General features: G+C 38.5%; 1 protein-coding gene across 4 annotated transcripts in view; it reads right to left on the bottom strand.

The window, feature by feature from the left end:
* The window catches only part of Frmd3 (FERM domain containing 3), a 178,977-nt gene that overhangs the window by 24,535 nt on the left and 135,987 nt on the right, over positions 1 to 18,455 (bottom strand). For all 4 annotated transcript variants that reach the window (XM_060365719.1, XM_060365722.1, XM_060365721.1 and 1 more), the window contains 4 exons: positions 18,319 to 18,407; positions 15,054 to 15,128; positions 14,709 to 14,777; positions 6,135 to 6,259 (listed from right to left, as the gene is read on the bottom strand). In XM_060365719.1, the coding sequence (XP_060221702.1) occupies positions 6,135 to 6,259; positions 14,709 to 14,777; positions 15,054 to 15,128; positions 18,319 to 18,407 (358 nt within the window). The remainder of the gene's footprint in view (positions 1 to 6,134; positions 6,260 to 14,708; positions 14,778 to 15,053; positions 15,129 to 18,318; positions 18,408 to 18,455) is intronic.

The following is an 18,455-nucleotide window of genomic DNA, read 5'->3' as shown; positions in this document are numbered from 1 at the left end:
CACATTATTTAAAGAAGAGTTTTATCTTTAAATGAGAAATCCACACTTAGCACTATCATGCTTGCTTTTTTTTTTTATTCACTTTACATCCCAGTTGTAGCCCCATCCCACCTTGCCTACCAGTCCCACCAACCCTCTCTCCCCTTCCCCTATTCCTTAGAAAAGGGAGCCCTCCCACCCCTGAACTTTCCTGCTAGCTTTTTGATCACTTCCCTCTGGCAGGACTGCCTTGTCCGGCCACAGGGGAAGAGCACATGCTCAGTTCTCATGCATGCCTCTTATCTAGGCTGAGAAATATAAAATATATTAGCTAATTCAAATGTTGAAGAAAAGGAGGTCTAGATCAAATGTCTAAGGAGATTTATTAGAAGGATTTAAGGGTCCCTACATCTTACATAATCATTAGAGGTTGACTTTCCAGCCATTCAAGGTAGGTTCTGTATCAGAATCAGAATAATGTCGGTGAGAATGGTTAGATGTTGGCTAGAGTGATGTTGCTGAGTCTGATTGGTTTCTTTTATACAGAAGGTCCTATCACTGAGAGTAGCTAGCCTAACAGGCCTCTCCTCATGGTTGTTTAAAAGGCAAGAAGAGAATAATAAGGAAATCTTGCCAGATGAAGCTTCAGAAAAGAAGGCAAAGGAGATAAGAACTCGGCACAATATATCTTCTTTTGTTTTACATATAGAGAGCTGTATATCTTTAACAAAGATTCCTGCAGACTAAATGCTTTTGTACTGGCAGCTCTTCTATCTACATATCTTACAAATGAAATGCCTACTATTGTTTTGTACTTGACCATGGCCTGAATATAAATTAGACAATTAAAAATGGCCATGAGATGGAAATATTACTTCTAATATCATTTTACAATTATATATGTTTTATAAGGGTCAAAAAAGTAAATGGTTTGAGATTCATAATGTATTCTTTGCTCACCCCAGACATACACAAGGAGTGGTATGCTGACCCCAGTACTCCAGAGTGCCCCTATATCAGGGGAATGTCTAAGCTGCTAATGTCCTCTTGCAGGTTCAGTGACTCTTCTTTTTGTTATTAATTACGTTTTATTCACTTTGTATCCCCCAATAAACCCCTCCCTCCTCCCCTCTTAATCCCACCTGCCCTCCCCCTTCTTCACGTATGTCCCTCCCCAAGTCCACTGATAGGGGAGATCCCCCTCTCCTTCCTTCTGATCTTAGTCTATCAGATCTCATCAGGAGTGGCTGCACTGTCATCTCTCTGGCCTGGTAAGGCTGCTCCCCCCTCAGGGGGAGATGATCAAAGAACAGGCCAATCAGTTCATGTCAGAAGCAGTCCCTGTTCCCATTACTATGGAACCCACTTGGACACTGAACTGCCATGGGCTACATCTGTGCAGGGGTTTTAGGTTATCTCCATGCATGGTACTTGGTTGGAATATGAGTCTCTGGAAAGACCCCTGTTGTTCAAATTTTCTGGTTCTGTTGCTCTCCTTGTGGAGTTCCTGTCTTCTCCAGATCTTACTATTTCCCTCTTTCATAAGATTCCATACACTCTTCCCAGCAATTGGCCATAAGTCTCAGCATCTGCTTTGATACTCTGCAGGGCAGAGCCTTTCAGAGACCCTCTGTGGCAGGTTCCTAAATTGTTTCCTGTATTACTCAGCAATGAAAAATAAGGAAATTATGAAATTTGCAGGTAAATGATGGGAACTGGAAAGGGTCATCCTGAGTGAGCTGTCCCAGAAGCAGAAAGCCACACATGGTATATACTCACTCATATGGACATATATAATATAGGATAAACCTACTAAAATCTGTACATCTAAAGAAATTAATCAAGAGGGAGGGCCCTGACTAAAATGCTCAATCCCCATCCTGAAAGGAAAAGAGGATGGACATCAGAAGAAGAAGAAACAGGAAATCAGTCACTCTTACAACAGAAAAAATGTATCAGCCTTAGGATCCCAGGGTTCCCTCAAGAATATTCTTTCTTCCTGCCACTAGAGCAGACAGGTATTGACCAGACATAGAGACCAACCAGGGTATATATGTTATTTTCCTTCCAAGACCTGAGACAGAGAAAATGTAATTTTCAAGACTCTGAGAAATATATTTAGGTTTTCCAGGGACTCTCTTAACCTCTGGCATAGTCTAGAAGAATATAATGTTATTCCCAAATCAGATGTTGATCCTCACTGAAAAAGCTTCTTTATTCAGGCCAGATACATGAAATGAATATAAAGAGAAACCCTATAACAGGTGAGGTGCAAATAAAAGTAGAAAATAGCTTCTCACCTGGGACACGAGCAGGCCCATAGGGTGACTGTCACTGGGACCTTAATTTCTCTGTTGGGGACTGAAGACAGAGACTTTTTTTAAATGTCTCTTTAAGAGACTCCAGAGAACTTACTCCAAGCCTTTAAATTATTCCAAGTCAGCTCAGGTTACTGTGAGGACCTCAAGAAGTCACCTTCAGCCCTTGTAGAAAGACTGAGAGCTGATGAAATATAGAAACGTAGACCCCACTTCTTGATCTTGAGATTGCCTTATAACTCAAACAGGCAAAATATGAAAAGGATCCTTTTGTACTTTGAATGCACATTAGACTACCTTCTTAAAAGTTCTGCCAAAATCATTTATAATCATGAGCAAAGTTTAAAAAGCACTGAAGAAAATAGGAAAATGATAGCCTTTGTTACTACGGTAAAGGAAAAAGGAAAAATGGTTGTTACCTGTTTTTATTGTGGATTTCCACAAGAGTATTTCTTCATCAAGGGGATTATTGCAATCAGTCACAACAGTATATTAACCAGGGCAAAGCTACCTTCTCCATCTTAAGTTGTTTGTAGATGGTCTGGCTTTAAATGTCTTATTGGTTCAAGTTAAAGGCAAAAGAGAACATCATGGCTAGTGTGGGTATGTGGCCCTGATATTAAGCTATTTATTCTTGTATCTTTTACTTTTCATGTATTAATAACGTATTTACATAACTTTTCCTGTCCCTCTAGTCCCTTTCATGTTTTTCTTTTTTAATTCCCTCTAAAGTTCATGGCCTGTTTTTCTTTAATTATTTTTATACATACATAAAAAATAAATATGGAAATACATAAAATGTTAAGATACAATAAATACTGTAAAAGGCTCTATGATGTTCTCTGATGTTTAACAAATTAACTTTATCTTTGTATTAATATTTAAAATTACATTATAATAAATTCCTGCATCCAATGGGCAATCTGTTTTAACTGACTGTATTTCCTGTCATGGCATGAACTACTCCAATGGTCATTTTCCATGTAATATATCCAGACGCCTCACAGTATGGGACATAATAATACCTATTAATCCGAGGAATTCATGTAATAGTGCTTTTGTGTACTCAAAATCCAAATTATGTAAATGCTATCATGTTGGTGTAATGTTCTTTTGAAATGTATACACTTTACCCTTGTTCATTCAAATGCTGATTTCTCCTCCCCACTCTCTGATTTCAATCCGGATATTGCATTGTGATATTTATTCTTAGCATCAACTTTGTGTAAACAGGTCAAAATAAAGCAAATAGCCATAATGTTGAGCAATGGGAGGAGCCAGAGGACAGGAAAGAGGGGAGGAGCCAGAGGGCGGAAAATGAGTGGAAGGAGACAGGGCGAGGGAGAGCGAGGAGAGCCAAGCTGGGAGGAGATCTTGGAACTATGTGGAGATGGACTGGACCTAAAAGCAAGTATAATGGGTAAAATCTAAATGTTAGGAGACTATGAGGGCTTGGGAGGCTTAGGAGGGAGTAACTATTGCCCAGCATTGTGTTCTAGGTTAACTAAGTAAGCAGTGTGGTGAGATTCTTCCTTGAAGTAAGTCTTTACAAAGTGAGAATATATGAAGAAGATGAAAGAAAAATAAGTCAGAAGTAAAAAAGAAAGGAGGATGAGGATGAAGAGGAGGAGAAAGGACATCAGCAAAATTAGCCTCAGTGGTGACACAAAAACATTTATTCTCAATAGTACAAAAATTTTCAAATTGAAGTAGAAACTAAATACTTAGCCTTCATTAAAACTACCAGGCAGGTTGGGAATGTAGCTCAGTTGATAGAGTGTTTGCTTATCATATATAATGTCCTTGGTTAGATCCCCAACATTGCATAAAATGGAACTATGATGCATGCCTGTCATTCCAGTGTTCAGGAGCTAGAGGCAGGAAGAAGAGATGTTTAAGGCCATTTCTGGCTACATGCAGCATATGAAGGGAACCTGGAATACATGAGAGCCTGTCTCAAAACTGAAGCAAACTAGACCAAACTGATAAAAAGCTATCAAAATGCACGTAGATACAACAGGTTTGGGAATTAAGAGACAAAAAAAAAAAAAAAAAAAAAAAAAAAAGGAGGATCAGCATAGATGTACTTGTGGGGAATTCTTTAATAATGATTAATTAATTAATTTTTTAATATTTATTTTTTATTAACACAACATTCTGTCTGAACACCAGATCTTCTATAGTTTGTTATGAGCCACCATGTGCTTGCTGGTGATTGAACTCAGGACCTTTGGAAGAACAGCAATTGTTTTAACCTCTGAGCCATCTCTCCAGACCGATTAGTTTATTTTTAGTTAGGATAAAAAAAATTCCTTCTATCAGGACATTCTACAATGATGAAAATGTTCTTAGTTTCAGACAGATACAGTAGCCACCAGCCACAAGTGATTACTGAGTACTACAAATCTAGCTATTATGACTGAAGGATTGGGTTTCCATTTTAATGAATTATAACAGTTTCTATTAGTCATTTAAAGTATGTGACTTAGTTGGACATTCTCTCAATCTCTGCTTTATTTTTGTCCCTGTCCATTTTGTAGGCAGGGTAAATTTTGGGTCGAAGTTTTTGTGGGTGGATTAGTGTTCCCTTCCTTCCACTAGGAGTTATGTCTGCTTAGGGGGTGACCTTTTCAGTCTCTATGACTCTTCTTTCTTGGAGTCTCTAGAGTCACCCTCATATCCATTCAGGAGTCTGCTCTGTCACAGGTCTCCAGCTTGTCACAGAGAAATCCCCGCTCAAGGTTTCTCTTCTCTCTGCAAGCCTTGGGTCTTCTTGCCCTTGCTCTCCTCAGGTCTAAAATTGACCCTCATTTCTCTTCCTGTTCACTCTTTTACCCTGTCCCCTCTCTTCAGCTATTTCCACTCTCTATTTTGTTTCCACTTCTGAGTGGGAATTTAAGCATCCTTCCTTTGGTCTTCCTTGTTACTCATCTTCTTTGGGTCTGTGAATTGTAGTATGACTGGCCCAACCTGAGACTCACCCACGTGAGACAGCCAACCGTGATATGATTAACAATACATTGCTATGCTTGCAGATGGGAACCAAGCATAGTTGCCCTCTGAGTGGCTCCAACCAGCACCTGATGGAAACAGATCTAGAAACCCACAATCAAACACTGAGTAGAGTGTAGGGAGTCTTGTAGAAAATTGGGGGCAAGGATAGAAGGACCTAGGGGGGACAGGAGCTCCATAAGAAGACCAAAAGAGCCAACTAACCAGGGCCCAGGGGGGCTAGTAAAGACTGAAGCACCAACCAAGGACCATGCATGGACTGGCCCTAGGTCCCATAGACAGATGTAGCCGATGGGCAACTTTCTCATGTGGGTTTCTTACTAATGGGAATAGGGGCTCACACTGACATGGACTTTTTTGTCTGCTTTCTGATCACTTTCTCCTGGCAGGGTAACATTGCCAGGCCACAAGGTAAGACAATATACTCAGTCCTGATGTGACTTGATATGCTTGGGTAAGTGGGTTGGTAGGGAGGGCTCCCCTTTTCTGAGGAGTAGGGGAGGGCTGATAGGGGAAACAGGGAGGGAGAGTGGGACTAGGAGAAGAGGAGGGTGGGGACTATGACTGGAATGTAAAATGAATAAATACAAATTAAAATTAAAAAAAGAACTTTTGCTGCCTGAGCATTCCAACATGCTGAACTGTACCTTAGAGCTACAGGCCAAAATAAACCCTTTATCACTTAAAAAAAAAGTACTTGCCTTGCTTAATAGCACATGTGCTGTACCATTACTTCTTTCAAAAGTAATCTTAAAAATATTTTGTATTCAAAAAATTTTTGCTTTCTTCAAAAAGATGACTTTTGGAATGAAGTGGTAGACTTACCTTCATCCAGAGGAACTTCCTCTTCCTGTTCAATGGGGGAAGGAAGCAGGGGCTGCAATGGTTCCATGTTGATGATGAGCTGTTTGTTCAAGGAGTGAAAGCTGCGACTCTGAGTAATATTGACTCTAAAAACAGATACAAGCCAAATAAATGTCATGTCCACTACAAATGGTGGTTCCCTCCCTCTCAGGGGCTATCTAAAATCAGAACTACCTCTGGATACATAAAAGCCAATAGTAAAAAAGTCCTAACATTTAAAACACATAGCTTTCCTTGTCATTAAATTCCTGAGAAAAGTCTATAAATTCTACCCAATTCTGTGGAATAAATTAAAGTTCCCCAAATGTCATCAGACAAGATATGCTGGGTGATAACACACAAATTTTAAATAGACACAGGCAGCACACTGGAAAGTCTGATAACACTGAATTAGACAGTAGCTCAGAGCTACTGAACCACCACCACAAATCCTGCTTGGACAGAGGACACAGACAATCTGCAACTGTGAGCTATGTTGTCAAATGTACAGTGTTTCAGATTTCCATTCATGCCTTCTTCATCAGCCAGCCATGCAAATCCAGTTCTGGTTCTCCTTTGGAAAAGCATGTACACAACAGGAGCTGTGATAAGTAGCAGATGGCAAGGAAACTGTAAGTGTCTTATTAAAACTACTGCTCAGTAGCTAGAAGTCCATTGCCTTGTCTGTTGCCAGGAGTCCAGCTGTGGATCCCAGCATAGGGGGAAGTAGAGGCACATTAAGTGTTTAACTTTCTATAGTTTTTTTTTAGTTTCCTGTCAAAACTACACCAACCAGTCTTTTAAAGTGGTGTCAAATGTTTCTGTCTTGAAACCTTTCTAGTTTGTTCCTCACAACATAATTTCACCCTTTTATTCCCTCTTTGGTCACATACTACTTTTTCTTCTTTCACAATTTATCACATTCATTACTTTTGTCAGTCTTCAATTATTATTGTACTAATCATCTCCATTGATATAAGACTATAGCCATTCTTAATTGCCTCACATTGTCTTACTATATAGTATCTTACAGGGGTTTCAGGTCCTAATCTAAAATAAACTCAATACTTCCTTGGCTTGACATAGCCTTGAATTTCAGATTGCCAAGAATTTTCTCAGGCTAGACATCTGTTAGGACTTCTATGGAAAGACAAAGAATAGGATATCTATTAGCATCTTGAACTGGAAACTCACAGGTGACACTGGCTGCATTGGAAATTTATTGGGACATGCCTAACCACAGTGTCTTTTCTTCCCTTATTATTCTAGAAGCTGATGTTGGAACTGATGATATGTACTAAATGATGTTTGTTTTGATGACTATTAGCTCTCTCATTAAGGAAAACACTGTCCAGAAGTAAGATTTTTCATGTTAAAAAAATCTGAGAAACGTATTACAAAATACAATTTGTATCATCAATTTTCCTCCCAACATTCTTCATTTGGAGATGATGAACATTTTGATATTCCATTCTAAGTGAATTGTCCAACAACTGCTCGGTTCTGGGAAAGGCTGAGATTACCAGGATTGGCTTCCTAAGTATAAGTCTATCTTGGTATTTGACAAAAGGAAGACAACTTGTCCCCTATACACAGGTTCATACTGCTTCATTGTAGGAGAGGTTTATGACTGAGGGTTAGGTAGGTAGCTAGGCTTTGGTAGATGACCCTTATAGCACATTACAAACCTCAGATTTAAATAACATATCAGAGAAGGTCACAATTTTCCCAGTAAAGACAAGACTCAGATAAAGCCATAGGAATTTCCCACAAAAATTCTAGGGCTCCAAGCCCTAGGACAACTTGATAACTTGAGAGAAAAAACACAATAGAAAGTTAATGAGATAAGTACATCTCTTCAAACTTTATTAGAATTTCTGTGGTCTAAAATTATTTTTCCATTTATTGAAAAAGATTTCTAAAAAAGGAGAAAATATATAATTTCTATTGTGATGTTACTGAGGGGCAGGGCATCTGGGATATGACTCCATCATGAGAGCCCTTAAGAATAGTCTAGAGTTCTTATAAGTGTAATCTGAGGGACAGTGGGTTGGCTTAGTAGGTAAGGACACTTACCACCATACTTGATGGCCTGATTTATTTTAATCCTATGGCTCCATAGATAAAGAAAAGAACAACTCCTTTAAGTTGTCCTCTGACATCTCAATACCTTCGGAAATGAGAGTGCATGTTCATTCACCTCCCATACTCTCTAAATACATAAAAAATAAATAGACTGCCAGGGCAGTTTGTTTTTCTATTCCTTCAATGTTGGACAAGCAAGACCATTTCTGCTTATAGGGAAACCCTCATCAGAAATCAAATCTTTCAGTGTTTCTGTCTTTTATGTTTCCCATCCCCTAGAACTGTGAGAAATAAAATGGTGTTGTGTAAAAACTACCCAGTCTATAGTATTTTGCTATAGAAACTCTATCTTCTATTTCCTTTAGACTATAAATTATCCCTATTTACCTATTAGGAAAGTTGCAAATAGGATGACTAACATGGGTTCATTTGACAGAAATGTTCATTGGAACTATGGCTAAAGACAAATACATAACAGAACAAAATCTGAATGGTCATTTCATTTTATGTATTGCCTTACCTATACTACTTAACTTTTGCTTTTCTCTGTATGCGTATAAGTCAGGTATAATAAAGGTTATATTTTTACTGATGAAAGAAATCAGAATTTAATGATGTCATGTAACTTGATTAAAAAGAGTAATGTTCTCTCCCCTAAACATGGTCCTAGACCATCTGACAAAACCCTAGTACCAGGCATAGATAATCTTTGCTCTAGTTGTTGATCAGAGGAAGAAGGGGCCCAAGATACTCTTAAAAATTGTATGTTAACGCATTGTGCTTGGTTGTCTCCTAAAACTTGAGGGTAATATCCCATTGTAGAAGACCCAATATACTTCAAATGCAAGATTTGGAATAGACCCAGAAGCCTCCTCCCTGAGGACTAGCTGTCAAAGCATCAGAAGGTAAAAGAAAATGCCACAGGGAGAAAAATCAATGACCATACACAGCTCTAAAGCCTGTAAACCAGGAGAATAAGTTAGTAAGATAGTCCTAATTGGGCAAGAATGGCAATTTTATCTTGGGGGTATACAACAACTGTCTAATTGTATGTAAGGACTGATTAATGGGAGGAAGCATATCTGGTACTGTAAACCTAGTTAACTACCCAAAGCTAGCGATATCACGGATCCTAGAGGAGAGCCTACTATTGCCATTTTCCTAAATGGCATTTTATACCATTCTTAAATGGTTTAATTTCTATCAGTTTTCTAACTAATATCTACAGATAAGTGTAGTTCTCTCCCCTCATCAAAGAAGGTTCTTTCTAAGGCAGGTGGCATCTGCCGCAGAGATCCACTACTGATCAAAATACAGATAATAAGTGTCCACAGTATGCCCAACTCCAGTTAGTATAGCCACAACACAATCTCTATGCTGAAGGCTCAGGGACAATTGCAGAAGAGTAAGTGGGAAAGATTGTAATAATCAAAAGACCAAGATGCCTGCTGCAAGAATGTGTGTTCTAGTCATAAGGAGGACGCTATATCCATGAAGTCTCATCAGTATGGTTGTCTGGACAAGATCTGCATAAGCACAATATCAATTGATATGCTAATGTGAATAGGGAAAATTTCACAAGACTTCACCCCTAGATGAATAGATGCTGGAAATCAATGGCTGCTGAGAGAGGGAAAAATCAGTTTTCTCCAGGAATGATTCTCCCTACAATGATAGGTTATCAAAGTAATCAGCCTTAAACACATTTGCATACAAGTAACATTAAATAAATTCAGAAAAATATAACCTGAGTATATATACATATGTGTTTATATATGTGTTTGTATATATCTACATGCTTATATAGTATATACATGTAGATTTATGTGTAAACAAACATGTATATATATGTTCAAATGACAGAGAACAGTACCCATGAAAGGAATTGGAGTACAGAAAGGGAGGGATTAAAATGATTTAATGTACTCAAATATGAAATACTAAAAAAAAAAAAAACAAAACTTAATAAAAACAAAAAAACTTAATAAAAACAAAAAGAATTACATGGGCAAACCCAGGATTCTAAACCTTGTCTAATACTTTTGTTTTATGTCACACTTTTTACATCAGTGAGTGTATAGCATTCCAAAGACATTTGTTTTACAACTAATATTTCAAAGTTGGGGCTATATAAGAATGTCCCACTGTGACAAGCACTTTTCTGAGAATTTGCCAAGGTTCAAATTGCTTTCTACTCTGCCCTTCCTCATAGACTGAGACATTTTAGTCAATTCTGTGATGCTATTACAAATATGGAATTTTTGTAATGGACAAATAAAATTAATTTATTTAGATTGTGGGTCTAGACACTGGAAAAATCCTGAAAGCATTGTGTCGTCATTGTCTTAGCTCTTGATGAAGGCCACATGATGGCTTACATAATGGCAGACAATGTAGAAAAACAAACTGGAATGTTCAAAAAGGCAAATGTGAGGCAGCACCACTGTCAAGAAAATCAACAGTTGGGTTGAACTCAATTGGGAAGAACTCAACACCATCAAGAGATGGAATACATCCATGCAGGTAGTGCCTCCATGAGTCAAACACTTTTCAGGTGCCTTACCCTTAATTTTCTCACCTCGTAACTACTCTATCAGAATCAAAGTTCTGGTATAGAAGCCTTGTGGAAATGCCAAACCTTGTTGTGAAGTAACTGATTCTTATGCCAAGATAAAACATGTGGCACATTACTGTTCAATTTTATCCAAATAAAGCTGTCATTAAGAAATCTATTAGAGGAGAAAGGTTTTGTTGTGGCAAATTAAAATAGATTTTAACATTAGAATATATAACTTGTGTAGACTTCAAGTACTGATGTTTTTTTTTTAATTTTTTTTAATTTTTTTTTATTATCAGTTACATTTTATTAACTCTGTATCCCAGCCGTGTCCCGATCCCTCATTCCCTCCCAGTCCCTCCCTCCCTCCCTCATCTCCACCGTGCCCCTTTCCAAGTCCACTGATGGGGGGACCTCCTCCCCATTCATCTGATCCTGTTTTATCAGGTATCTTCAGGACTGGCTGCAAAGCTCTCCTCTGTGGCCTAACAGGACTGCTCCTCCCTTCGGGGGTGGGGAGACCAAAGAGCCAGTCATTGAGTTCCTGTTAGAAATAGTCCCTGTTCCCCTCACTTTGGGAAACCAATTGGTTACTGAGCTACCACAGGCTACATCTGAGTGGAGGTTCTAGGTTATATCCCTACATGGTCCTTGGTTGAATGTCAGTCTCAGAAAAGACCCTGTGCCCAGATATATTTGGTCCTTGTGGAGCTCCTATCCTTTCCCCATCAGACTAACTCCCCTTCTTTCTTATGATTCCCTGTACTGTGCCAAAGCTTTGGTCATGAGTCTTTGCTTTGAAAACACTGCTAGTTAGTCTTTCAGATGCGCTCAGTAGACTCCTGTCATACCTTCAATGCACATCCCATCTGTCTTTCTAAATGAGGATTGATCATCTTACCCAGTACTGATGTTTTTTGTTAGCATGAGAAAAGCATACATTCAAAGATGAGAAAGGTGGAATTACATAAGCTGATTGTAAACTGATGACAGGCAAATGCAGGACTTGAAAATAGTGACAAAACGAAACAAGTACACTGAAGTTTATGACAGTCATTCACCATTCTATGATCAAAGGAAGTAGTGCTGGCCTATTGTCTGAAGGGATTTCGATATGGAAGTATCCTCTTCATTCTCCCTCCCCAATTTTACGGTGTTGTGGTTTGAACCACAGTCATTGCAATACTGAACAAGTACTTTATTGAGCTTAATGCCCAGATCTAGCTTCCGTGTAAATGAATGGTAGTAATGATATCATTGCCTTACATGTGTATGTCACTTTACATTTTAAAAAGAATTTTTTTTAAGTCCCCAATAAAATCTAGAAGTAGGTCAAGGCAATACAGGAATCTCATTTCATAGATGGGTAAACCAATAAACTAGGAAATCCAGTGACTTACCCAAGGCCACAGAGCTGGCAGGCAATGTAGCAAAGATTAAAATCTATTCATTTTTGTATCAGAACATTCTTGTATCTTGCTGGTTCTGGGTGTTCTGTGTGTCCCCTGGTGGTGGATGCTATGTTCCGAGCTGCAGCCCTTCATCTGATGTGGCCTCTTGGCTAGGCTCAGGGATTCTTCCCCAGCAGCCAGCCCAGGAGAGCTTTCCCCAGGATCTTCCCATGCCATCAAAAAAGGCCAGTGAACTAACGTCAGAATGAGCTTCTCTATCTGAAGGAAAGAATAATCCTAAAATATTCTCAGTCTGTTGGTTTCTGTCTCTTTATACATACACATTTTTCCAAAGCTAGAGTCTATGAGCCTGTCATATTTTTGAGGTGATGAATGGAAGGTGTGAGGAAAGATGATAAGTTAATACCGTATTAATGCCATTATAGACTAACATTTTTTTTTCTGAAGAGTCTCAACATATTGTAATCTCATTACTACATTTTAACTTTTGATAGCCACATCAGAGAAGCCAATATAGTTTAAAAATAAAATAATGGTTGAAGAGAAACACGTTCTTCCATGCAAATGACTTCTAAGAAGGTAGAAATACATAAAGGTTCACATATTTCTGCTTCTCTGACCACAGTGGTGCCTCTGGAGAGGTCAAGGGCCTTCAGCATAGTGTCTTGGACACATCTGATGTCTAAGAAAATGATTTACTCTCATATCAATTAAATAGAAGGAATAAAGATATCATTAAGACTATTTTCTATCCAAAGTTTTCTGGAAAAGTGAAAATGATATATTTGATTATTCCTGTCTTCCTTTCTGCTATGCCAAATTGTCTCAGCTTAGGAGAGGGGAGGGCATTTTAAATTGCTTTCTGATCTTTGAGCAGCTTGCCGCATATTTAGATATTGCATCACGGCAGTCTCAATCCAGAGTTCCTACACTCTAACCCTGCAGGTTTCTTTTACAGTTTAATAGTGGAGAGACAGCTTTAACAGCACTGCATATGAGATCTACCCTTAGAACTACCCAAAAGCAGGAATGACTTAGAAGCTGCATCAGATCTCCTGAAGACTTTAGCTATGTTCAGCTTTTCGGGAGACAGGTATGTCTAGATGCCCTTCAATGTCTGGCTTAGTCTATTTTTTGTAAGGTCACAGCTATATCCTGCCTATAACCCCAGGAATAAGGAAGAACACCACTGAGCTCATGCAAGATTCTTGAAAATGGAGGAAACTAAGCAAATATGGACATAAAGGAAACACTTTTGGGTTCCAAAGTTGAACAAGGAAGTTCAAGTGCAAACTATCCTGTAAGAAATTCACTAAATAGTTTAGCTTATCAGAAGTGGAGGCCTTATGAGGGAGGATGGGGGCTAGGAAAGGAGGTTTTAGGGTCTAAGTTGCAAGGGTAGTGGGAAATAAAGGTGAAAAAGAACAAAGGAGAATGACATATATGTATGTAAATGCCATAATGAAGTTCATTATATCACATGATAACTTAAAAACAAAATTTAAAAATAATTAGGTTATGATGATTTAATTTTAAAGGGTGTGGTGTCATGATAAGAATATTCATTCTATGGCATTCAGTATGTTTGAAGTTTAGGATATATGTTTGTTTTTGTAAATTGTAGTCATATAAATTCAGTTTGGCAAAGAAAACACTTAATTTCTAAGAACTAACTAGAGACTGTTACTTTGAAAAAGATGTATATTAAGAGACTACTGAGACATGAACTGGGTGTAGATCTGAATGGAGTACAGCAGGTGTGAGAAAGCTTGTGGTATGCAAATAAGCCCAAAGACCGTCCATTTGATCCAAACCCCTCAGTCATTCGAATAATGTTGCATTTTGAACTGCTATCCCTTTTCTTTCTCCATTCCACTTCTTATCTGATAATTCTATATAATTTCCTAATAAACTGTTACTGCTCTACTATAACTATATGCTTCAGATCAGTTCATTTCTCAGGGACAGAATAACCTAGAACACATTTGCAGATGTGTTCATGGTAACCTAAATTTCTAAGCTATTACAGGGATGGATATTTGTTGTTCAGTCACACAGAAGGACTCATTCAGAGTAGTAAGCCTGACTGTGCATGATGAGTAAGATATGGTTAGAACTAGTCTATGAGGGAAGTGTGACAAGGTAATGGAGCAGACCGAGCAAGCAGGAGCTATCCAATGGCATATGTTTTGTTTACTCATGTAGAATCCTAGACCCAATACCTATCTGCCTACCTAGGGACTTAGGAGAGAGCCAAGCTGCCTTTAGACCACAGCCCTAATATATCTGAGGGAGATTTCTAGGGAAGTGGATGCCTTGACTTCATTCTGCATGCCACTATACATAGAGATGTAAGAGAGGGATCAGAAAAGTTAGGATAAAATTATTTTTGTGCTGTTGAAGAATGAACCCCGAGCCTCATGTGTGATAGTCTAGCTTTTAAGTGACTTTGTTCATCATTGAAGCACCCTCCTGCAAGCCAAAAGGGAGCTCCCTTCTCACCTGTGCACCTCAGGAGGATCCCTCTGGATTTTGGAGCTTGCCTCTACCACCTCTTTAGCAACTTTACCACTACAAAATACAGAAATACAATGTATGTGAGTAGACACACCAAAGAAATGGGGAAGGGTCTCATATTCCCAAGTTGGCTCTAAAAGTCCACCCCTTCCCTTCTTCCATGAGTAAAATTTATGTCGAGGTTTAGGATGCCCCGTCAGGAGAATAATTCAATGGAATGGGAAATAGACTAACAGAGGGTCATAAGCACAATATCTGCAACAAAACACTTAAATGTAAATGGATGCCATCACCCCAACCCATCACTGCAATGGACCCACTGTTACCCACCTGTACCGAAATCTACTTCCTTTAAAAAATATCTTGCTGCTTGACACAGTCTTGATCTGACTGGACTTTGCATACCTTTAAGGAGAAGCATAGCAGAAGTGGTAGTGACATTGAAAATTTCAAGCAGGACATGCAGTAGAGCTGAGGTAATCACTTGTTTTAACTTCAAGAAAGAAATTTATTTTACATGCTGACTAAGCATGTACACACATGATCTGGAGTATTTCCCCCCAAAAAGAAATTTTATGTACATTGTAATTTGATATGTTCAATATTATTTCCTTTCATTGACTGTGAACACTGGTCATAATCCACACATTTGATATTATACTCCATTTCTAGGTCAGGCCAGCAAAAAGTTTCAGGCAGTGTTGATGAATAGAAAGAACTGCTCATTCACTCATATTGAGAGATATAAAGATTATATAATATGGCATCATCAAATTTATTAATGATGGAGACTCTTTTTCAGCTGTATCTATGTAAACATTAAAACAGAAAAAAGTTTTCTAGCCAGAAGGTCATTCCCTTTATTATTAAAAAAAACTCATAATGTGCTGCTTTATCAAAGGAATGGGTCCACAACACCACAGCATCATGCCCTTGAAAAGACAGATGGCTTGGATACATAAGAATGGCTCAGTCCAGTACTGATTCAACATTTACACATACACTTGAATACAACAACAACATTCTGGAAAGAACTCAAGAACATGCGCTGCCTCAGAATGGAGCACAGGTTACCATGATAGCTTAGGATGCTTCTGAGCGCTATGCAATTACACATAAAGAAATTAGAAATAACTGGCGTTTCACATTTCAAAATGATAAGAAATACTGATAATGCAAAAAAAAAAAATCTCACTAGACCAGGTCCACACGTAGATGAAAAACTATAGGCAATTAATGACAGTTGTGAGAGGGACAATCAGTCTTCCCAATGAATAAGTTGCCTAATTGGTTATCCAATACCAAGTGACCATCCCTAAAATAGTATACACATGTGTGCATATGTGTGTATATATGTAACACTAAATGGACTTAATGGGCTGTATTTATGTATTTAGACATATATATTAACGAGGATAATTAAAAGAAAAGAGCCTATGGATTTGAAAAGGTAAGTGGGAAACAGAGAAGGGTAGAGGATTATGTGTGTGTGTGTTATATGTACACATATATAAAATTAAGAAAAACAAGACATGCTCAGGGAGGCAGAGTCAGGTGGATCTCTGTGAGTTTAAGGCCAGCCTGGTCTACAAAGAGAGTCCAGGACAGTCAAGGCTACACACAGAAACCCTGTTTCAAGTAAAACAAAATAGAAAAAGAAAGGGAGGAAGGAAGGAAGGAAGGAAGGAAGGAAGGAAGGAAGGAAGGAAGGAAGGAAGGACACACAAATCAACTTCAGCAATATAGCTTCATGGTTCAAGAAGAAGTAGATGCTGCTTCCCAAATAGAAACCAAACAAAAAATGGCAGTCCTGCCTTCAGAACAAGCCCACAGCCCTCACTAGCCTCAAATCCAGTTTCTGACTTTCCTGTTATAGTGATTCCTCGAGGCCATAGGTCAGAGGTGTAAAGAAATCCCACCATGTCACTGTATATGACTTGGAAGGAAATACCAAGGAACCACCTTGTGAAAGAGATCATTGTTAAAAACAGATTATTTGTCTTTCTGTTTCTTAGTGACATCACTCACTATATATTTCTAGTTTCATTTACTTATCTCTGAATTTCACAACTTTTATTTTTAATAGATGAATGAAATTCCATTATTTATTTGTACCACATTTTCATCATCTGTCTATCGTTTGATGTACATTTAAGCTGTTTTTAATTCCCAGCAAAGTAAATAGAGTAGCAATGATCATGAATGAGGAGGTATCCATGTAGTAGAATAGACTGCATTGGGTACATGCCAAGGAATGATATAGCTGGATCGTATGGTAGATGTTTCTAGCTTTCTGAGGAACCTACACATTGATATCCATAGTGTCTGCATGAGTTTTGATTACCACCAAGAATAAGTAAAGATTACCCTTACTCTGTACCCTCCCTAGAATATATTGTCTTTGTTATCTTAGCCATTCTGACAGGGATGAGATAAAATAGTTTTTATTTTCATTTCCTTAAAGCTTAAGGATGTTGAGCACTTACATCTTAGTTAAACCAGTCATCTGCTGTAACCAGGCTTTCAGCGGTGGGACTGGGACACCAACACAGCCATAAAACCTTTCATCTACAACCTGTTCTGGACACAAGATGTTCTATGGCAATGTGGCTCAGAGCTTGTGGGAGTGGCCAACCAAAGGCTGGTCTAACTTAAGGCCCAGGCCACAAGGGAGCCCATGTCCTACACTATCTGGATGGCCAGGAATTCGAAGCTGGATGGCCTAGAAACCAATGCTAGCCCAACAGAGCAGATGCAGAGACTCACAGCCATATATTAAGTGGAGCTCGGGAACCCCATGGAAAAAAGGGAGGAGCGTTTTGGGAGCCAGAGGGCTGCAGGATAGCTCCATGAAGAACATGGCCCACAGAATTAACTAAGTAGGGCTCTGAGAGAGGGACGCGATGCAGCAGTCACAGAGCCTGAATGGGTCTATACTAGGTCCTATGAATCTATGCTGTGTTTGTTTAGCTTGGGGTGTTTCTGTGGCTCCTAACAATGGGAATTAGGGTATCTCTGATATTTGCCTGCTCTTGGGAGCTTTTTCCTCCTACTGGATTGCCTCATCCAGCCTTGATGAGGGTTTGTGCCTAGGATTATTGCATCTTATTGTACAGTGTTCAGTTGCTCTCCTTGGGAGGCCTGCTCTTTTCTGAAGGGAAATAGTGAAACAGTGAATCTGGTGGAGAGAGGAGGGGAAGAGACTGGGAGGAGTGAAGGAAGGGAAGGCTGTGGTAGGATTGTATTACATGAGAAAAGAATATTTTTTTTAAAAAAAAGGAGAAAAAGCACTTCTTAGCCTTTGAATTTCTTCTTTGAAAATTCTCTGTTTCTTTCAATAGCACAGTTTTAATTGGGTTGTTAATTTTATTTTTTTAGTTTATTGAATATTCTAGACAGTAATCCTCTATCAGATGTATACATGATGAAATATTATGTTGCAGATTTATTTTAATAAATAAACATTTAATAAATAAAACATTTAAATAGAATACAAACAGCTGTATTAAAAAATGAATATACATTCATTGCCAAGGCACAAAGGGATCCATGAGTGCTTTAAAAACCTATAATCAAATGAAAACAAGAGTCTTACTTATAAAAGGCTTGGTTTTCTACCCCACATTTCCATAAATGTTTGCAGGCAGCTGGTGTTGACGTATGGAATGCCAAGACAGCGTTTTTCTAATAAAAAATAACAAGAAAGGGCACATTAAACACAATTTATATTAT

The sequence above is a fragment of the Meriones unguiculatus genome, chromosome 12 (genome assembly GCF_030254825.1).
Source record: "Meriones unguiculatus strain TT.TT164.6M chromosome 12, Bangor_MerUng_6.1, whole genome shotgun sequence".
Lineage (NCBI taxonomy): Eukaryota > Metazoa > Chordata > Mammalia > Rodentia > Muridae > Meriones > Meriones unguiculatus.
The sequence above is the reverse complement of the archived record's forward strand: the minus strand, read 5'-3'. Positions and strand labels throughout refer to the sequence as shown.